This window comes from Prionailurus viverrinus, chromosome X, assembly GCF_022837055.1.
Source record: "Prionailurus viverrinus isolate Anna chromosome X, UM_Priviv_1.0, whole genome shotgun sequence".
Classification (NCBI taxonomy): domain Eukaryota; kingdom Metazoa; phylum Chordata; class Mammalia; order Carnivora; family Felidae; genus Prionailurus; species Prionailurus viverrinus.
In genome coordinates, this window is record NC_062579.1 from 7,361,217 (window position 1) to 7,383,218 (window position 22,002).

General features: G+C 47.2%; 1 protein-coding gene across 1 annotated transcript in view; it reads right to left on the reverse strand.

Annotated features, from left to right (window-relative positions):
• The window catches only part of GPM6B (glycoprotein M6B), a 146,132-nt gene extending 124,503 nt beyond the window's left edge, over positions 1-21,629 (reverse strand). Inside the window, exon 1 of the mRNA XM_047843383.1 lies at positions 21,514-21,629. Within this exon, the coding sequence (XP_047699339.1) occupies positions 21,514-21,517 (4 nt within the window). The 5' untranslated portion in view covers positions 21,518-21,629. The remainder of the gene's footprint in view (positions 1-21,513) is intronic.
• Positions 21,630-22,002: the final 373 nt, after the last annotated feature.

Here is a 22,002-nt window from a genome sequence, read left to right on the forward strand (position 1 = left end):
ACACGGTCACTTCCTGTCGTGCGTGCCACCAACATAGCCGTTGCCTTTTTTTTTTTCCCCACTTTTTTTTAACAATGTTTATCCATTTTTTTTTAATGTTTATTTTTGAGACAGAGACAGAGCATGAACAGGGGAGGGTCACAGAGAGAGGGAGACACAGAATCGGAAACAGGCTCCAGGCTGAGCTGTCAGCACAGAGCCCGACGCGGGGCTCGAACTCACGGACCGTGAGATCATGACCCGAGCTGAAGTCGGACACTTAACCGACTGAGCCACCCAGGCGCCCGATGTGTTTATCTATTTTTGAGAGAAAGAGACAGAGTGTGAATGGGGGAAGGGCAGAGAGAGAGACACAGAATCCCAAGCAGGCTCCAGGATCTGAGCCATCAGCACAGAGCCCGATGTGGGGCTCGAACTCGTGAACTACGAGATCATGACCTGAGCCAAAGACAGATGCTCAACCGACTGAGCCACCCAGGCGCCCCTAGCCATTGCTTTTGATGCTCGGTGCTCCTTGGGTTATTTAAAAATGGCTTGCCCGTATGCTTACTGTCAGAGGGCGACTGAAACTTCCCACTTTCACCTATTTATTTTCTTTCTACATCATGGCCTGAAGCAAACTCCATATGGGATCGGCAAAATTATTGAATCCGTCTTATTATATTAGTGTGAGAAAAATATAGTGTATATCTTAGTTACTTTTATTTAGATAAAAGGTATTAAACATCTATAATATAAAGTTGAAGCGCCGAAAGCTATATGCTTAGAATTAACAAGCAGGGAGACGCTTGGGGTGCCTGGCTGGCACAGTCAGAGAAGCATGAGACTCGATGTCAGAGTTGTGAGTTTGAACCCCACATTGGGTGTAGACGTTGCTTAAAAATAAAATCTTAAAAAACAAATGCATACGTACATATATATATATATACACGTATGTACGTATACATGCATGTATATGTAGAGAGACACTAAGTATTACCTTAAATAAAAACTAGAAGACAATCCCAAGACAGACCAATCCTTCTGTTCTCTCTAGACCGTTACACCTGATCTTGAAGTAGGGTTTGGCCTGAGGGCTGCATGTTACTTTAAAATAGCCTAATTTGGGGCGCCTGGGTGGCTCAAAAGCATCTAACTTCGGCTCGGGTCACAACCTTGCGGTTCATCAGTCTGAGCCCCCGCGTTGGACTCTGTTGACAGCTCAGAGACGGGAGCCTGCTTTGGATTCTGTGTCTCCCTCTGTCTCTGCTCAAAAATAAACATTAAAAAAAATTAAAACAGCTTCATTTTACATTATAAAATGTGTTCTTCTTCGATTTACACTGCCAAAATGTGAACCAAAAGCAGGGGGTGAGCCACCCATCTGACATATTGTTCAAATGTTAATCAACATTTCAGTATCTTCTTGTTCTATCTCGTTTACAGTCTGAATTTTGGAGCATTTCACAAAACAAGAGAATTTCTATTCAAAATGTGGTAACCCTATCAACTACTCGAAAAGCTCTTCCTTTTCTCCACTATGGATATAGCAATCTAGTTATAACATCAGCTACGTGGATTTTTTCATGTCACATTTGTAATTTTAATACGAAACCTGGATTACAAGTGTATCATTATTCTGAAAAAAAAATTATTCTAACGTCTAAGACTTGTAAAAATCTGAAAGTTTACATGCTTTTGCCAATTTTACTTCTCTTTTTAATACGTATGGCGGACGCTATTTCCTGTTTTCTAATATCTACTGCCCTCCTTTTTGGCAGTTAACTGCATTCTTAGCTAGCTACCCAGCAAGAGAGTACGTTCCCCACCATCGCTTGCACCATTGCTTGCAGTTAGGTGTGGTCATGCGACCAAATTCTGACCTTTGGGATAGGAGAAGTGACACAAGTAACATCCCCAGAATGGCCTTCAAGAGCCTGCCCACTCTTTTCTTCTTCCCATTAGCAGGAAGGTGAAGGTGATGGCAGGAGCTGCAGCAGCCATCTTGGACCATGAAAAGGAAGCCAAGTCTTAAGTACTGACATAACAATGAGACAGATAGAGCCTAGACCTCTGAATCCTTTTTGGAGGAGGGCCACCATACCAGCTGGCACTTGTATATCAGAGGGATGAAAACTTCTGGACTGTGGAAGTGATTAACATTTGGGGGGGGGGGTTCTGTTATAGTAGATAAACCTATATCACGGCTAATTAGTAGGTACCAATGGTGGTACCAAAGTATCTTCATGGGATCCCCCAAATGGCAGTCTTCCAGCTGGTCACTCGCCTTGCTCGTCGGAAATGGCCCAATCAGCCGTGACCACTTTTCAGAAATCTAACCCATCGTCAAAAGTGTGTTACCATCGAGACCATCACAACAAATGGGCAACAGATTTCCCTATTCCCTTTCCTGCACTCGCAGAAGAAAGTGAGCAGGAGAAATGGCATTCTCCATACCTACCCCCCACCCCAGTTGAAGGTCCCTTGTGGTTATAAGCACCAACACCCAAGAAACAAAATCAACCCTACCCTTAAATGACACTGACTGTACCGCCTGCCTCAAGAAGAGGTGAGGAACACAGACACTGAGCCAGACACGGGCCTTGCCACTTCCCGGCTCTGATCTCAGTGGTGATCCGCACACACCAAAGACTCAGTGAAGGTTTTATGTGTGCATGTTGTAGGGCAGCAGATTTTGCCAACCCAAGACATGCCTCTTTGACATATTATTTTAGGCTGCTTATTTCCAAGCAACAGCGAACGCAGGAGAAGCTCACAAGCGAGAAGTTAGCCTTTTGTAAGGGACATTTACAGGTAGAAGGGAGGAGGGGGAAGGGCTCTAAATCTCTAGAAACTCTAACCAATGGAGAAGGCCAGGCCGAAATCTGCACAACAACCCTACCCTTGTTTACGGTGCTTTTCCTGGTAACTGGAAACTGGTTCCCCACCCCCAACATCTCGTGTCTTTGGCTGAAGATGGGTTGCAAGGCAGTGGCTTCGGCCATTTCGGGTCTCTCCCTTGTATACGGGAGGTGCACGGGATATTCGACGTCTGTCTCATTTTCTCCTGGTAATCTGTTCCGTGTCAATTTTCTTCTTAGACCAGCTGCACTGGCCCAAACCCAAGAGGGGGATGGGACATGTGGGTATGGAGCAGGAAGGGGGCCTAAGGCAGCAGTCTCTGGACCTGCCTTGTGAGCCTCTGAACTCTAATTTTATTTTCTCGCTGACCAAGGGAGCTTATTCGAGCCAGCCAGCCAAAAAAAAAAAAAGATGTAACATAGAAACACAAACGCACTCTGCTAATGAAAGTCTTCCAGAAAGGCAGAAGTGTATGAAAGAGCAGCTCACAGTTGAAGCTCACACTGTCCCCAAGCTTTCGGAATGGATATAAAGGGGAGGGGCGGCACGGTCCTTGCCTATGTCTCCACAACAGGACAGGCGCATATCACCAATGTGGATACAGAATGCAATTTATGCACGGATAGACGTACATCACTTGTTATTCCCCACTTCTGCAGAATGTGAAATGTTATGGTAGCCTTAATCATTTGCAAAATAGTTAAGTATAAAAAGACCAAGTGGCCAACAGACGCTGCAAAGCCCACTTCACAAAGGAGGCGACAAAACCCCTGCATGGAAACGTTCAACACTGTTTAAGTTTGTTTACAAAGAACATGGATTGATTGGTTAGTGTGTGTGTGTGTGTGTGTGTGTGTGTGTGTGTAAGGAGGTTCCACCTTGAAAAAAATAGATAAATTAGGCAGCAGATTGGCATAATGGGACCTCCGTGACAGCAGAAATGGAAATAGACTGAAATATTCAAGTCCAGTGTCATAGGGGCTCAAGTGAAAGGTGGGCACATCCGTCTGAGTGCCACCTGCAGACAGACACCCCATAAGGAGCTCAAGCCCCATTTATCTGTGGGTCCCTCAATCATCTAGAAAATCCGTTAAGGTTGTTTCATTCAGTTAAACATGGCAAGGACGCCAATGAGCTAGGTGTAAATATTGAATTCTTAAATGAAAGACGTTGAAAAGAACTTCAGTGCTTTAGAGTAATAACCTCCGGTATTTCTCAAAACAACTGTGTGATCAAGTCAAAGGAGGAGTAACTCGCTGGACCTGAGAAAAGTCTGTGCAGGTGATTTTTATGGCAATAAAATTATACATATTTTAAATCAAGGAAGCAACAGCCTGCCATTTTAAGTACAAGGTTACCATGGCAACAATAGCATATACCTGATCTCCTGTACCCTAAAGATAAGTATTCATAGGTAATAAAATCATAGAAAATAATTAAAGCTTTCCATTTAAGACTCAACTATGTAACAGACTAGAATTTGTCAGGCATTCAAGCAACATCTTAATGTTCTGGTGCCCACGATGGTGTCACCAGGCTTCTAAAGAAAGAAGCATCATATAACGACGATGTTTCTTTAGGTTAGGACAGTTACTGGCATCGTTTATGGTTTATGCTGTGATGTAACTTGTTGTTTTGATCAGTTTTATTACCCATCTTTTCTATTTTCCTAATTGCATTAAACTACACATGATAATTTGCTACATTCAGAAGATACCCTGTTGCAAAGGTCTGACTCTCTCCAATCAAAAGCTGTTTCAGCAGGACGGTCATTTGCAAAAGTAACAACATTCAGATGTAACTAAATCTGAAAATCGTTACTACGGTCCTTAAAATACCCAATTGCTCTGTAAAGGAGAGAAATGGCTACTATATGTAATATATGTAGTAGAAATGCAGACTAGGATTGGTACCATTCTATCACTAAAAAAAAAATGCTTTCTCCTGAACACATTTTGGTTGTTTGGCTTTTAATCCCTATTACAGGTACATCTGACCCACCAACCCGCGGGCTCTTCCTCAAGGCCAAAGACTCTCCTACCACGGTAATTCTTGTACTTGCAATTGCACGTGGGCAATGAATGTGCAATGACAATTAAGCAGGCTGGTCTCAAATAATGCCTTTGATGGGTCACCTGGGTGGTTCAGCCAGTTGGGCGTCCAACTTCGGCTCAGCTCACGATCTCGAGTTTGTGAGTTCGAGCCCCACATCGGACTCGTGAATGTTGGGGCAGAGCCCGCTTTGGATCCTTTGTCCCTCTCTCGCTGCCCCTGCCTCGCTTGCGCTCTCAAAAACAAATAAAACATTAAATAATAATAATAATGCCTTTGATGATATCAGCAAAGCAGCAACGTCACAGCCGTCACAGCAAGTAACTACCGTGGACATTCAGAGCTTGGGCACTGATGTGCTTTCGAGTGTCGGGGTCTGGAGCCGAAGGCCAAGAAAGAACTCTTGAGACATCTTTGGCCCAAAAAGGTGATTTTATTAAAGCACGGGGACAGGACCCGTGGGCAGAAAGAGCTGCCCTGGGATTGTGACGGGTGACTGATTATATACCTTCAGGATGGGAAGGGGGTTAGCTATTGTTAGGAAGACATCATTTATTACTGTCTAGTAAAACTTCGGTCATGAGACCCTTCAGGTGTACATAAGTGGGCCATAAGCTTAGAGGATGATTGCCACCTGAATCTTGGGGGGCGGGGGGGGGGCAGAGATCAAACAAATTTCCAAAGTAATTTCTACATGTTAAAGTAGACTTCCAGGATCCTGGGGCTTTGGGGGAGAGGTGGGTCGGGCTAGGACTGCCTTTTGCCCCCGGCAAAGTGTCATCATGGAGGCAGCCGAGCTCCTAGAGGAATGTCATTCAACCGGTCTCAAGGACCCGTCAATGGGCTATAGGCCACAAGAAAATTTAATTTTTCATCTGCCTTTGTTATTCCCACATCAGGCATCGGCCATGGTGGTCTTTTTTTCTGCCCGGGCAGCGCTGTAGCCGCCTGTGACAATGACAAAACGTTGGACCTTCTTTGTAGCATTACAGAGACATTTCCTCATGGGAAAGCAAGCAATTTCCTGGGCAGATGATCCACAGTGGCACCGATCTTCCTTTCCTTCCCGATGTCTTCCTTCCTGAACCTCTCCATTCCCCTTACTTGGAGAGGCCATCAAAACGCTCTTCAATTTCGGGAAAGAGTCAAGAGGCCAAACCTTTTATCATAAAGATTTCAAACAGGGTACCAGTACGGTGGATACCGCAAACTGGACTGTGGGTGGGGGTGGTGGTAGGAGGTGTGTTTCCCTGACCGGCCAATAGCCGGCGCTAGGATTTGTCAGGTAATATTTTTGTGAATCAACACCCGTTTGGGGGGATTGTTGTGTTGTGAGAGCGCGCGCACGCAAGTGAGCAAGGGGCAGAGAGAGACAGACAGACAGAATCCCAAGAGGGGTGGGAGGAGAGGGAGGGGGGCAGGGAGAGAGAGAAACGGGACTCGAAGTCACGAATTGTGAAATCACGACCTGAGCCAACGTCAGATGCTTAACGACTGAGCCACCCAGGTGCCCGCACCTGCTTTCAAATAGAAGGAGAAGTACTATAATAAACCGGGTTCTGTTTACTTGCTGTTTCCTAAGAGGATGAACTCTTAATTCTAAGAAACCAAGATGGCTTTCTCCACTCTTAATGTCATCCTCAAAGAGCCATCTATTCAAGCAACGTTCATGAATGTTTAGCAGTTTCATAGGACTAACACCAAAGAACAAGACTTTCAAATAAAGCTGTGCAGGGGCCTCGGTGTGTGAAATTATATTGGATTTTTCTCACAAAGACGTCAAAGTAAGATGCATCAACTAAACATTCATAGGAAGAGAGCTATCGATATGGTTAGGAATAAGGAAAGGGCACGGACATAAAAACTTGACTCTTATCCAGAAAAGATGTTTTTACCAAGTTCTCCTAAAGATACGGAGGAAAAAATTTCCCGCAAAGATGGACTACAGTTACTTTTATATGCCAATATCAGACCACTGAGAACCATTTATTACATGGGAACAAAATAACACACCGGACATAACCAGACACGGCTTCCTCCAGATCACACTTTGAAAAAAATGTTTTTATTATTTATTTTTGAGAAGGGGGGAGGGGCAAAGAGAGAGGAAGACGGGGGCCGAAGCAGACTCTGCACCGGCATCGCAGAGCCCGATGCGGGGCTCGAACTCACAACGGCAAGATCGTGACCTGAGCCAGAGCTGGACACGGCCGACTGTGCCACCCAGGCGCCCCTCCATGTCATACTTAACCATTACCCACATGGGGGTACCACACAAAGAGAACGAGTAGATAAACTGGGAGCCTGCTTCAGATTTTGAGTCTCCCTCTCTCCCATCCCCCGCTCATGCTGTGTCTCAAAAATAAACGTTTAAAAAAAAAAAGAAGACTATCCAGGAGGAGGCTATGACCACCATGTGCAAAGTTTGGGCATGGGGGAGAAGAAAGAAAGAAATGGGGATTTCTTTTGTCTCCCCGCAGGACCAGGCAGGAAATGGCCCTTGGGAGGGAATATTCCGGCCACCACCTTGCTTCCAGCTTGGACAGCTGGGCTGTATCAGACTGGACCATACCCACACGCCATACTGGATGCCCCAACGGCCAAATATGGTCTACCTCATGTGTCTCAACCCAAGACCTTCACCACGGACTGGGGAGGCCAGGGAAAATAGGATGCTTCTGTCAGCCATCGTGCTATTCATTAGCAGCTCTTAGAAGAAAATTAAAAGGTTAATCAAGTTGTTGCTTCAAATTAAACGGTGAGTGAAAAAAATAACAGTCACTTCAATGTTCTATGTTTTTTTTTTTTTTTTTTTTTTTTTTTTGGTTACATGAGTATTTGAGAGTTTGCTGGAAAGAGGTTGGTATAATAAAACCTCTCAGGTAAAAAGAATTTTCTTAATTATGATCCATTTCGTATCATACGTGTGATCATTTGTCTCATTATCATCATAAAGAAAGCCTCGATTGCGGTCAGAATTCATCGGACATCAACGGAGTTCAACAACTGGGTCCATAAGAGCGCCAGTAATTAGTCACATCCGGGCCTGCGTTTGTTCGTGTCACAGAGGCTTGTCCCCGAAGGCTCCCTGTCAGAAAGGCACCGTTTGAACCGGGCAACTCCTTCCCCACCTGGGTCCCTTTATTTGGTGGCTACAGTCCCTTGTTCTATTTCAGCCCAAACCCAACCCTTCCCGTAGGCTATTATGTTTTAAAGGTTTGCAAAGACGGTCTTTCATGACTTCAAAAGTTCCATCTGTGTCCCCACCTAGGCGCTCTGGACGCTGGGGTCCAGATGATGCTGTCTCGCATTTCGTGGCCTCGGCCCTCCTTTCCCTCTGCCCCTCCCCTGCATGTTCTGTCTCCCTGCCCCCTCCCAAATAAACAAACTTCCAAAAAAGTTTTGTTTTTTAAATGCTAGAGTTTGTACATTGAGACCCCTCTCCAAGACAAAAACTTATGACAAAAACAGGTGAATTTCAAGAATGGATTCTAGGACTGGGGGTTTTCAAGATCACCTAAGTCTAAACGTCAGGAGGTGGTTTTTTGTTTGTTTTTTCTAAGTAGCGCCACACCCCACCGTGGTGCCTGGCTGGCTCAGTCGGTACAGCATGCAACTCTTGATCTCAGGGTCCGAAGTTCGAACCCCACGTCGGGGGTAGAGATTACTCAAAACTACATACGTACGTACAAACTTTAAGCAATAAAAATAAACGCGTGGAGGTGTGTGGGCGCTGGTCGGTGGGGGGTGGGGCCCAGGGGCAGCAGGCAGTATACAGAAAATGTCCAACAGTCTGGTTTTGTTCTGGCCATCGTCTACAGTGAGGGAGTGACAACACTCTATTATTAAAAATTACATTTCCCAAGATAGGTCCTAGGAGAATATGTCCTAGTTCGTGATTTCTGTTGCCTCCAAATAAACAAAAGTCTGAGGACCCGGGCAGGAATGTTTCTGCGAAGTTAACCTCACTTGTCGGCTGAATACACCACTTTCTGGAATAAATCAGGCTCGTGCTCCAGCCCGATCCCGGCCTCCTCTTCAAGGGTGAACAGCTATGTGAAAATATTCCAGGACAAGTTTCCCATTAAAGCACTTCGGGAAACTGGGGAATCTCGAGTCGACCATGAAAGGTTCAATTTCTCAGATAACATCACCAAATGTGGAAGTAACAGTCTGTTTAAATCACTCTAGGGTTACCTTAGCTGCATATCGCTCTAACAGATGAGTGGAAATTTCACTTTTCTTCTCTCCTTTGACATACTACAAAAAGATTAGATAAGAGAACCGTCACCAGTCGGTTGAGGCAATAATACCTCCCTTCAGTTTGGTTCTTATGACCAGGTCGGTAGGGGATAATCGAGAACCAGCTTCCCCCTACAGCTGCTATGTTAATCTCAAGAAGTGTATCCCATCTGTTGGAGTCTGAGAAGCCACAGATCTGTGGAGGGAAACGATGACATCCCCATGAAATGAGAACGGACACCAACTGATTGACTTTTTCTCTTAAAAAAAAAAAAAAAGCCACAGAAACTAGGAGGGCCCTTTAATATATATATATATTTTTTAAGGCGTGCAGAAACACTACTGGGGAAGATCAGAGAAGATGTGGATATGGCAGCTTCGATACGGAAGCTTCCACATGGTAAATACATGCACTGTCATGGAAATTATGCTGGCGATTCACTGTAATCCCACTCAAAATCCTAACAGGGATGTTTGTGGAACATGAAAAGCCAATTCCAAAAGCAAGAAAAAATTAAGACTATCTCGGGCACTTTTAAAGAAGAACAAGAGAAGCAAAATTCTCCTAGGAGACACCCAGGCTTACTACACATCTACAGTCATCAGGACCGTGTCCTCTTAGCACACAGATGGCAAAACATAGCCAAGAAACGGAACAGAGTCCAGAGATGTACGCGCACGTACAGGAGGGAAATTTAAAACGTGAGAGACGGTGTTCTATGAAAATCAGTGGGGAAGCGATGAACCATTAAGTACACGGGCATTTCTGCAGAGGAAGTATAAAATAAAAATAGATTTCTCTTACTCTACCAAAAAGCTAAAATCCCAAAGGAACAAAGACTGAAAAATGAAAAGCATTACTTTAAAAACACCTTAGAAGAAAATATGGAAGGACAGAACACCTGCATGACCTTGGATATAAGAACAATTCTAAAACAAGGCAAAAACAAAAAGCACAAATCATAATAAAGGAAAAGATTAATTAGGACTTGTTACAATAAAAAACAACTCAGTACAACAGAAGATACGTTCCACAAAATCACAGAGAGGAAGAGAACATTGAGGTCCCGTTTAACTGAGGATTAGTATCCAGAATGTATAAAGAATCACAACAAGCCAGCAAGAAAAAACAAGGATATAAACGAAAGACAAAACTTCAAAGGGCCATGAACCTACCAAAAAGCTCCAAACTGTCTAGGAACATCCAACATAAAAAAAAAAAAAAAAAACCAATGAAATACCGCTTCATACCTATCAGGGTTGTGAAAAAATTAAACCGTCGACAGCACCAAACGCAGGTGAAGACACGGAGAGACGAATGTTCGTGCACTGTTGGCGGGACCGCCAACGGACACCCCTCCAGGGGAAGCAGCGAAGCTCCGAGATCTAGCCGGCTCCGAGACACGACGGAGCGTTCGCTCGGCTGCCGACATCGTTCATTCGGTGAGCAACTTGGTCCTCACCGGAGGAACGAAGGCAGGTTATCTGTCTCCCTCCAAACCACGCAACAAGTTCATTTAGCAGAAACGGTTTTGTATCGATTTCCGAAACTTCTCAGGAGGAGGATCAGAACCCATCCCAGGCCTCCGGGCCTCGGCCAACCTTGCGGCGTAGTAGAGACAGCCACCTGCCAAGACTCCCCCGACTACCGTTAATTCGGACAATTCTTAAAACTCCCGTCTTCTTCGGGAACCTACTTGGGAGGAGGTCTCAACATCTGGCAGATCCTTAGAGCTTGAAGCCATAAAATATTTACATTGAGCAGCTCCTGAATAAATACGCAACACCCACAACCGTCTCTTTATTTACAACCCTGCCATCATGAACTTTCCATTTCCCAGGGGGATAATGGGGCTACCTTATCTCGGTCATCTCTTCAGCCGTATGCTTGTTTTTCATGTGTCTGTCTCATGGCTCGTCGATTGTTTTCAAAGCACTTCTCACACCTGTTGTGTCAAAGTTTTCCACTCAAAATAGAGGGTAGGAAGCAGTGGTTTATGGACTCCCTAGCACACCTCTATACCCGAAAGCATTTAATAAGTGATTTTAACCATAGTAATTTTTTTTTTAATGTTTATTTATTCTTGAGGGAGACAGAGTGTGAGAGGGGGAGGGGAAGAAAGAGGGAGTCACAGATTCCGAAGCAGGCTCCAGGCTCCAGGCTCTGAGCTGTCAGCACAGAGCCTGACGCGGGGCTTGAACCTATGAACCCCGAGATCATGACCTGCCCGGAAGCCGGACGCTTAACCAACTGAGCCACCCAGGCTCCCCTTAACCATTAGTGATTTAGAAGTTTATTTTTCAGACAGAAAACATCACCGACTTTTAAAATGATATTATTAATGTTGATCAAAAGCTGCCAGACCTAAGCGTTTATCCTAAGTGATTCCATTTATATAAGTGGAAAAAGAGGCAAAACTATGCTGGTAGAAAGGAGGAGTGATTACCCTTCGCCTGGGTGCCTCAAAAGGACCATGCAGGAGAATTCTGCAGGGCTGGTAACGTTTCGCTTCGTCAACTACGCACTGGTTAGGTTTGAAAAAACTCACCAAGCTGTATGCTTACGGTTTGCCCACTTTTTGTGTTTATATACTTCAATAGCAAATTTCTGTTCAGTTTATTTACGTATGGGGGGGGAGGGGAGAGAATCCCAAGCAGGCTCCGTGCCGTCCGTGTGCAGCACCCGAACTCACGAACCACGAGAACACGACCTGAGCTGAAATCAAGACACTTAACCGACTGAGCCACCCAGGTGCCCCTCAGAACATTTTCAAATGATTTTTATAATATCCGTGCCTCTCACAAAACATCTAGAAGTATTCGCGACGATGCCATTATATAATAGAGCTCAGACCAGTTTTTGATAATCCAGGACATTGGCTTTGCAAAACGGTAATAATTCATGAAATGGAAATTCATCTCTTTAATGTTCTGAATTCTACTTTACTTACCATGGCAACTGTCAAATGCCACAAGAGAAAACTAAAAGGAAAATATAAAATAAAGTGCTGCGTCCAATCAAGTTAGCTTAAGGGTCTGAATTCCTTTGCTAATTACGTCTCCAGCCTCTGCTCCTTTAAACATTCTTTTCGGGGAGTTGTGAAACATCCCATTCCTAAACCTAACAGAGGGACCCCGATGCACAGATGGCACAGTGGATTTCCTAGGCTCCTCCGAACCGTTGCTTCCAACGTTCTTACAGCATTTAAGACGAGAACTAGTTTCCAAGCGTGCTCAGACCTCTCTGAGCAGACCACATTAAGGTCTCCCCGGCAGTGGGGGGGGAGGGGGCAGGGAGATCCACGGCTGGGGGAACTGCTCTCTGTGAGCAACAAGGGGGAAAAGGAGTCCTTCCTCTCACAACTCCCGCGTCTCCCAAACACATAGAAAAATGCAACGAAGCCGTGACTACAGACCCTAAGGACAGGACAGAACGTGCAGGAAGGTTGCCTCAAAGGCTTAATCTGGGTAGATTTGATTATAGCGAAGGAGATGAATTCTAATTATGGAAAGGCCATCAAGGTAATTAAGGATATTAAAAAAAAAATGGGACGAGATCCTTGATGTCTTTCTACTTGATGAAGAGCACAAAAGACGATGAAAGCGATTTCAGTGAGCGGGATCAATTTCCCATCGATTCAGCCCTTTCAGGGCTCCGGGGCGCCGAACATCAAAACAAGCCAAGCCGTGCACTCCCGATCCCCAGGGGTGTTTGGTCTCATTGAGGAGATGGTTTAGCCACCGTTTTACTCCAAAGAGAGAGCGAATTAGGTGGTCTGCAAGGGTCCCCATTCCATCTCCAGACTCTCTGATGGATGTTGAAAATGGTTACAAATTTTTTAAAAGGTTAAGAATTTTTTAAAAATTCTAGCTGAACTTTGGCTAGAATCAAGCATCCTTTTCGGAAAGCGAACACCCTGGGCACCAGAGACCCGCCTGTTCGGTATACGTGCTCAACTAAGTCCTCAACGACGCCACTACTGAGACCTCAGGATAGCATGAAGCACAAAAACGTTTTCAATCGCTGTCATCCCAAAGCAGGGGTTGTCAACACGGGGCGATTTTGCCCCTCAACGATGGTTATTTGGCCATGTCTGGACACGTTTCTGGTCGTCACATCGAGGACACGGTCATGAGCACATAGTGGGTGCACACCAAGGGTGCTACTCAATATCCTCCAGTGCACAGAAAGCAGAATTTAACCGTGCTACAGAAAACAAACCAATAAACAATCCAATACTAAGAGGTAACTCCAACGTCACGTGTTTTACAACATATGTGGCCACACCAAGTTCAAATATACTGAGTTATATGTATATACAGCCACGAAGAATAAAATTCAAGGGGCATCTGGGTGCCTCAGTCGGTTGAGTGTCCGACTCCTGATTTCGGCTCAGGTCACAATCCCAGGGTCGTGGGATCGAGCCCCACATCAAGTTCACACTGACAGTGTGCAGCCTGCTTGGGATTCTCTCTCTCTCTGTCCCTCTCTCCCACTCGCACTCTCGCGCTCTAAAATTTTTTTTCGTTTTTTTAAATAAAATAAAATTCAAAAGATCAGGTTGAAGCACTTTTTCCTTTGGAAGATTTTTGTTTTCTGACGAAGGAAGCAGTTATTACTTGTAGACATTAAAATCCTACCTTCTGATCACTAGAATATGTACTCTTTTTTTATTAAGCAGTCAGTTCATACGTCCGATATAATTATCACATGTAAGTATCAATCTACCAAGATAAATTTTAAAATAATTGGCCAAGATCGATCAAGAAAGAGAAAGAGAATACAAATTACCTACATTACTAGAAATGAACGGAGGAGGACCACTACAGGTCCCACAAGATAGAATTCAACAGTTAATACAGGAGTATGATGAACAACTGTACATCCGGAAAATTGGTAACATACATAGATAAGATGGAAAAAAGTCCTTAAACACAACTCAGCAAAACTCAAAGAGAAAGAGGAAATCTGAACACTACAATCTCTGTGAAAAAATATGACACAGGGGCGCCTGGGTGGCTCAGTGGGTTAAGCGGCTGACTTCAGCTCTGGTCTTGATCTTGCAGTCTGTGAGTTCAAGCCCCGTGACGGGCTCTGTGCTGACAGCTCAGAGCCTGGAGCCCGATTAGGATCCTGTGTCTCCCTCTCTCTCTGCCCCTCCCCAATTCACTCTCTCTCAAAAATGAATAAATGTTAAAAAAATAATAAATAAATTATCTAGTTCGGGGCACCTGGGTGACTCAGTCGGTTGAGCCCGGCTTCGGCTCAGGTCATGATCTCACAGTTTGTGAGTTCGAGCCCCACATCGGGCTCTGTGCTAACAGCTCAGAGCCTGGAGCCTGCTTCAGATTCTGTGTCTCCCTCTCTCTGCCCCTTCCCCGCTCATGCCTCTGTGTGTGTATGTGTGTGTCTCTCTCAAAAGTAAATATTTAACAAAAATTTTTTAAATATATAAAACATAACTTTAAACACTTCCACAAGGAAAACTCCAGACCCAGATCTTGGCACTGCTGAATTGTTTCAAACATTTAAGGAAGAAAAATGCCACTTTTAATATTACTAATCAAATAGAGACACAAGACCGGGTTGCATTTCAAGAGCCACCCTCTCTGGAGTCACAGCAAAGATGACCCTCTGAGCCCAGAAGTACTCACGCTTCCTTCCTTCTCCACTGCATCCTTTGAAAGGGAAGAGGCAAGAGACAATATTAAAAACGGTTTTGCAAGATTCACATCTAGGTGTCCACTCGTAACTAAAATGTGTCCCTCCCCAGTCTTCCTTCCTACTTTTCCCCACCCCATTCTCTGCTCAGGCCAAGCCAGTTTCTTCAGGATTCTACCAGTAACCAAGCCCACTCACTCCTACCTCCCTTCTACCAAACCCTAAAGCCCTTCCACTCTTCTCAAAACACCTCAAGCCCAAGTGTCCACCAGAAGCTTCAGATAAGCTACAAGGGGGGAGGGAAAAAAAAAAAAAAAGATAAGCTACAAGAGCTCACCCTTCTCAGAACTCCTCCCAGACGCCCATCTGGAATTTTACAACTAGGCACTAAAGGATTCTCTATCCCACTCGTTTCTTTTACCTCCTCGGAGAGATGATCGGTTCCATCCATCTGTCACTTCCCTGCTTAAAATCCCTTGGCGATTCCCCCCAACCAAGAGGATAACCTCAAGTTATTTCCTGCTCTTACCTGTGGCCTGGCCTCCCCTGCCAGCCCCAGCACGTCTGTACCCAGAGCCTGGGATGGCTTCTCCTGGCCACTGAGACCCCTGTCGTCCTGCTCATCCTTCAAGACTTCGATCAAGGGGAACAGTCTCTCCAGGGAACCCCACTCTGAAATACCAACACCGGCCACTCCCACTCCTCTGCTCCGTTTCCCCTGGACAGAGGAAATTATTCTATATGAGCTGTACTTCTGTTGTCATTGTTAATCTCTCTGAAATGACTGTGCTGATGAGGACAGAACCCAGTTTGGGGGTTGGGGTGTTTTTTTGCTTAAGATTTTATTTTTTAAGTCATCTCTACACCCAACATGGCCGGGGGGGGGGGGGGGGGGGAGTGGTGCTCACAAGTCAGAGATCAAGAGACTCAGCAAAGTATCTGGCTCATCCATCGGAGCAGGACTCCTATCGCTTGTTGAGGGAGCAGCTTTCATTCCCCCGAGGGCCCCCAGGGTAGAGGCATGGAACGGGAGCTCAGACGCTCTTAGGGAATGCCAACCAGTGGCCTTGAAGTAGGCCTGTTTAACCCAACTGCAGAAGCCAGCGGAAACACTGCAAGTCCCCTTCTAATCCTCAGGGCCGTGATGAATTTCCCGGAAACTGTTTCACCCCAAGCTTTCCTGGACTTCAAAAATCTGACAAGAGGGAAGTACTTTTCACCAAGGACAGGAAAATATTAAGACATCAAAAGAAAATACAAGCTGAAGGCGGGGGGAAAAAAAGTAATGACGTAACAAACTGCTCTTTAAATTATTTTTGGGTCTGTCTGCCTGCGGCAAATTACTTCTAAAGCCTCTCCAAGCTCTGAATTCTGTTACTCTGTGAAAATCTGAGCTGAAAGTATTCATGTTATTAAAGAATAATAATTAATCCCATTTGCCCTATTTAGCATGGTTTAGCACAGTTCTCTAATACCAAATATAATTTTACATACCTCGTCATCTGTCCATTTATAACACAGACAGGCGTTAATAAAGTACATTTTACACAACAAAAAAACCCTCATCCTTTCCACAAATATTTCTGGAGCACCTACGATATGCCAATCATTGGAACAAGTGCTGGGACAGAAGAATGAATAAAACAATCTTGCGTCTTGATGAATTTGAACAGAAAAGAAAGCATATTAAAAACACTAACAATAGGGGCGCCTGAGGTTAAGCATCCGACTTTGGCTCAGGTCACGATCTCGCGGCTCCCGAGTTCGAGTCCCTCATCGGGCTCTGTGCTGACTGCTTAGAGCCCGGAGCCTGCGTCGGATTCTGTGTCTGCCTCTCTCTCTCTCTCTCTCTGCCCCTCCCCTGCTCGCGCCCACTCTCTAAACATTAAAAAATTTTTAACAATAAATAAATAAACATGAAGAAGCCAGCTGATAGTAACCAGAAAAATGTTAAAATTATGACATGGGTGACACTGGCTTAAAAATACAGTAGCAGCTCTATTAGCGTGTACCCCAGGGCCGCACCCAATCACCCCATATTTCCTACTCCTTTTGTAAACCACACTGACCACTGTCCACAGGACATCCACGTACCCCTCTGCCACCAGCTGACTTGTGTACCTAAGGGTCAGTTGGGTTTGCTCCCACACCTATTTATGCCGGTTGTATTTGTTACTATAATTATGAAATGTAATTCAACGCTACCTAGACGGATAAAACGTGTGCACAAGAAGAGTTCTTATTTCTTTGAAACCCAAGCTGATCGCTTGGCAAAGTCTTAGTGGCGGGTCAGTTGGAAACGCGACGTACGAGCATTCTGCACACAGATTGGGTCCCCATGCCTTGAAGTGCTCCCTCGACTCGAGAAGAATCTGAAGCTGGAAATCAAAAGCCGACGCATCTGCGCCGTGACGGACACGCCGAGCAAGACTTCAGGGGCCTCCCCACCAGGGCTCCCATTGGAAGCAGGGGTCTTGAGTCTCACGACAAAATATTGGAGAACTCGTGTTTAAGGCGAAACGGAATGCTCAAGCCACGTATGTGGCACTTTTGAGGATTCCCCACTTCAGCAGTTTCAATAAACCATCTGACTGCTTGACCCTGGAGGCAGCGGTGAAGGATCATCTCCCGGAAACCCCGGCAGGGGTCAAGTGATTTGGGCAAGAGCTTCCGCCGGAGCCAAAATATCCTAATTATTTCCTGTTTGTCATGAACACTATTCTGTGCTACCGGCCTAGGAGGTCGATTTCCAATCTCAGTGTGCATCCAGACACTTAAAGGGAGCGCTCTCCAAGGCATGAGGGCCCGCTCATGGGAAGATGTTTACTCTCACGGGCAGGAGGCTAGCACATTCTGGAAAGACTTCCTGCCCGGCTATTCATCGGGATGCCATTCCTTTAGTGTCCAACTGCATCTGAATTTCCGAGCAACCTTCCAGAACCCAACATGTATGTATGCATGTATGGCTCCTCGTGGGGGGGTGGGGGGGGGAGGGGGGGCCTCTGAAGGTGGTCTGGGCCCTGTGTGGGGGTGACGAGAGGATCTCTGGAGCGGCCAACGCGAAGGAGAAGAGGGCAGGAGAAGCCAAAGCTGGAAACAGTACAGCTTCCTCCACAGGCGCCCTGGAGAAGGGCCAACCGTCCTGTGATGCTGGCTTCGTGGAAACAAATAGTGTTGAAACAATTAGAGAGCTGTTTTCGCATGTTTTTCAAGCATAACATTACCCTTTTTTTTTCTCTCCTCTAAATTACATCCATTTAGATCTGTAAGAGCCCAAAGAAATAATTTCATCAGATCCTTTGATTCCACGGAGTCAACGGAGCTCAAGAAGAGAAAATGATTTACCCAAGATCACAGAGCAACTTCGCGACAGTGCAGGGGCAGGCGCATGGCCCCTGGTCTGCCCCGCTTTTTCCTCAATTTCCTCACCCTGGGGACCTGCGGCATCACCGCCAGGGAGCTTGCTAGAAATACAGAAACTCGGGTCCCATCCAGGCCGACAGAATAAAAAACCGTTTTTTGTTGTTTTTTTTTTTTTTTTTTTTGACAAGATCAAAGATGATTTGTAGGCAGGTGACAGTGAAAGGAAATCTGCTCTCAACCAGTTTTGGGTAAAGCTATTTTGTGAGATGACTGTTTAAATTCATAATCCTTGGAAACCCATCCTCACCACAGAATGGATGAATGCAATTTCCGGATGTATCTGACCATTTCACATACAATTAAAAAAAATTTTTTTTAATATTTATTTTTGAGAGAGACAGAACGCGAGTGGGTTGAGGCAGAGAGAGAGAGAGAGGGAGACACAAAATATGAAGCAGGCTCCAGGCTCCAAGCTGTCAGCACAGAGCCCGACGCGGGACTCGAACTCACGAGCCGTGAGATCATGACCTGGCTGGCTCAGAGCACCCAACTCTCGATCTCGGGGACGCGGAGTCTGAGCCCCATGTGGCACACAGGGGTTACTTGAAAAAATTCTGTTAGGCAACAGGAGTTCCCAACAGATGAAACCGGCGTAAAACCGGGAACGGATGTGTGCCCAGCACACACACGCTTAGAGGCACAGCAGCCAGACGTGGAACTCTTCGGCCAGTGAAAAAATTAGTTTCAACACGCTTAGGTGCTGTGCACCGTGTATGCACAACCTCCCATTGTGAACAACCACCAAAGTTACCGAATAGTCAAACACACTTCAAACATTAATGGGCTCATTGCATTTACATGAAATGTCCCCAGTAGGCACATCCACCCGCAGAGAAAGTAGACGAGCGAGCGGCCGCCAGGGGCAAGGGGGGTGGGGTAGAGAGTACTTCCAATGGGCACGGGGTTTCTTTTTAAGGTGACGACGACACGGTCAGCGGTGGGGGGGGGGGGGACACGACTCTGAATACACTACAAATCACGGACTTTGTACACTCAAAATGTGCAAACTGTATGGCATGTGAATTACATTTCGATGAAGCCAAAATAAATAAATGAACCCGCTCAACAATGCAAACATATTTTAAGATACATTGAAAGATAGACCCCTACGTACCACTACGGCTCAGTATTCATAAGGGTATGTTGGATAATTAAATACATCTGGAAAAAACACAACCAGTTCACAGCCTGGTGGTGTATTTACTAAGAATCTACCAGAGGAAATCAGTAGGTTTCCTTCTGGCATGAAGAGAACTTTTTTTTTTTTTTTTAATCGTAAAAACTCAAACCAAGGATACAGCCAGGACCAGTGAGGTATGCGCAAATTAACAAATTGGCAACTGAAATATAGAACCAACAACTGTCCAAGACACAAAGCACTGCCTTGAGAACAGGCCCCTGGTCTGGGCATTTGCTGCATGAGAACAGACGTCCACACCGATTTCCAAACTACAGCCTACCCCAGGTACTGTGAAAGCCATCCTCAAGAAGGTGCCCAGGTGGTAACCGGATGCTCGATGTCTAAAAGGTACGAGTCCGAACGCCTCGTGTCAAAAGACCAGAAATAACTTTATTTCAGGAAAATTAGCGAAAGCTTTCCTCAGTACTGAGCTGCTCCATAAACTTCCACACCTCTGTGCCAAGCACTGCCAAAACAGTTCCAGGCTCAGCGGCGGCCAGCTGATTTTTGTGTATGAGCCTCATTTAAAAGGGAGCATTGAGGGGCACTCGGCTGGCTCGGTCCATGGAGCACGTGACTCTTGATCTGGGGGTTGTGTGTTCGAGCCCCACCTTGGGTGTAGAGCTTACCTGAAAATAAAATCTTTTAAAAAAATAAAATAAAATAAAATAAAATAAAAGGGAGCATGGAGTGATGGGACTACTCAGGTCGAGGTGTTGAAACCGGTAGGAACCAGAGTTACAGGTCACGCGATCCTGTCCTTTCTAGAAGGATTTTATCCTAGCCCTCCCCTAACTTCTGGGTAAGAAATTTTCTTCTTGGATTCAGGGGCCTTGTTTCCTCTCATATTTTGATCACCTATTAAATTCAAGAAGATTCAGCTGTAAAATTCTTTGCTCCTCCCTTTAAATTCAAAATAATGTCCCTCACCAAAATTATAATCAGCACAAAATTACACTCCCTCCCTTACACATACATATTCTCTCTCTGTCTCTGTCTCTCTCTCTCAGCAGCGGAGGGCTGCAGACTGGGTAAGGGGCCACGGATGGGGGTGGCGGACTGCCAGGAATTCCCAAGCCCTGACCATTAACCCGCAGTGGTTAAACCCACGGCGTTCCTCATTAGGAATGCTTCGGCGGGGCTCTCCAGCCTGTGGCTTTTGTGGCGCGTGTGGCTGCAGTCTGGCTGCCACTAGAGAGGGATAACAGAGCGGGGAGAGAAGCCCTTCCCCAAACACAGCTCGCAGACGCTGCCAGCGGTGCAGCGGAATCAGGGGGATTGCCACAGCAACCTTCCGACAGAGTCCCCATTTAACGACATGCCGCTGACGGCAGCAGTTCGGGGTGTTAGGAGGTGACAGAAAGAATCCTACAGCCGCCCAACAGCCGCCCCGGGCCAGGTTGGAGATTTTCAACCCCCAGAACCCGGCATTCAGCGTTACGAGTCGATCCCCCAGCTGCACTCGAACCCCCTTGGCAAGCCGCCTCCACCTGCGCCCAGCTCCGCATTTTGATAGTTGCAACAGGGGACAAAGAGACTCCCCCTCGGTCCCATCCCGGCCCTCCCCCTCCCCCCTTCCTGGCTTCAAGGGTCACGGTTCCCAAACGAGTTCTCGGAAGCCCCCAGCCTCGGGGAACTGGGCGTCCGTTTCCTGTGGTTTTAAGGGCAGCAAGACCACAGCGGGGGAGGAAGGGGACGGGACCCCACTGGGAGCGGAGCGCTCCGGCGACAAGGAGAGCGTCCCGGGAAACCGGCAAGAAGCTCCTCTCTGCCAACCCTTAAAATAAAGCCAGGGCCCGCCGCCCGGGACGCCCCGTCCGCTCTCCCTGCGGCCCCCACCCGCACCCCCGGGAGGCCGGCGCTCCCCCCCCCTCCCGCGAGCGCCCCGCCGGGGGGCCGCCCGAGCGCGGCCGGGGCGAGGGGCGCCCCCACCGCGGGGCCGGGCCGCGCACCTGGGCGTTGGGGACACCTGCGCCGCGCCCCTCCCACCTCCGGCCCCCCCGCGCCCCGGCGCCGAGGTGCCCCGGGAGCCGCAGCTGAGCCGGGGCGGGGCGGGGGCGCGGGGCCGGGGGCCGTGGCGCAGGGGTGGGTGGGGGGCGGCGCGCTGGCTTACCCATGGCTGGACACTGGCTGGAGGGGCGCGGGCTCCCCGGGGACGGGCCGAGCGGGCGGCACAAGTTTGCAGGTCTGGCGGGCACGTGCGCGGGCCGGGCTCCGGGCGTGCTGCTGCGCTGCTGGGCCGGCGGCTGGCGGCTCGCTGCTGGCTCCGGGGCCGGGGTGGGAGCGCGGCGCGGCTCCGCCTGCACTGGGGGCCGGCCGTGCCGAGAGGGGCCCTGACGTCAGCGCCGGGGGCTTTGTGCGCCCGCAGCGAGGGCCCGAACCCGGCAGCGGGCGCGCCGGGGCGGCCGGCCCTGCTCGGGGCTTCCTCTGGGACCCCCGAGCGGGCGCGGAGGTGGCGCGGAGACCCGAGAAGCCAAGGGGGTGGGGAGGGAGGGGATCTGGGGAGGGGGGGGAGGGGGCGCGGATCCGCTTCCCGGGACCGAACTGTTAACAGCTGGAGGGGGCTTTGCGGTCCTAGCCTTAACCCATTGTGCAGATGAAG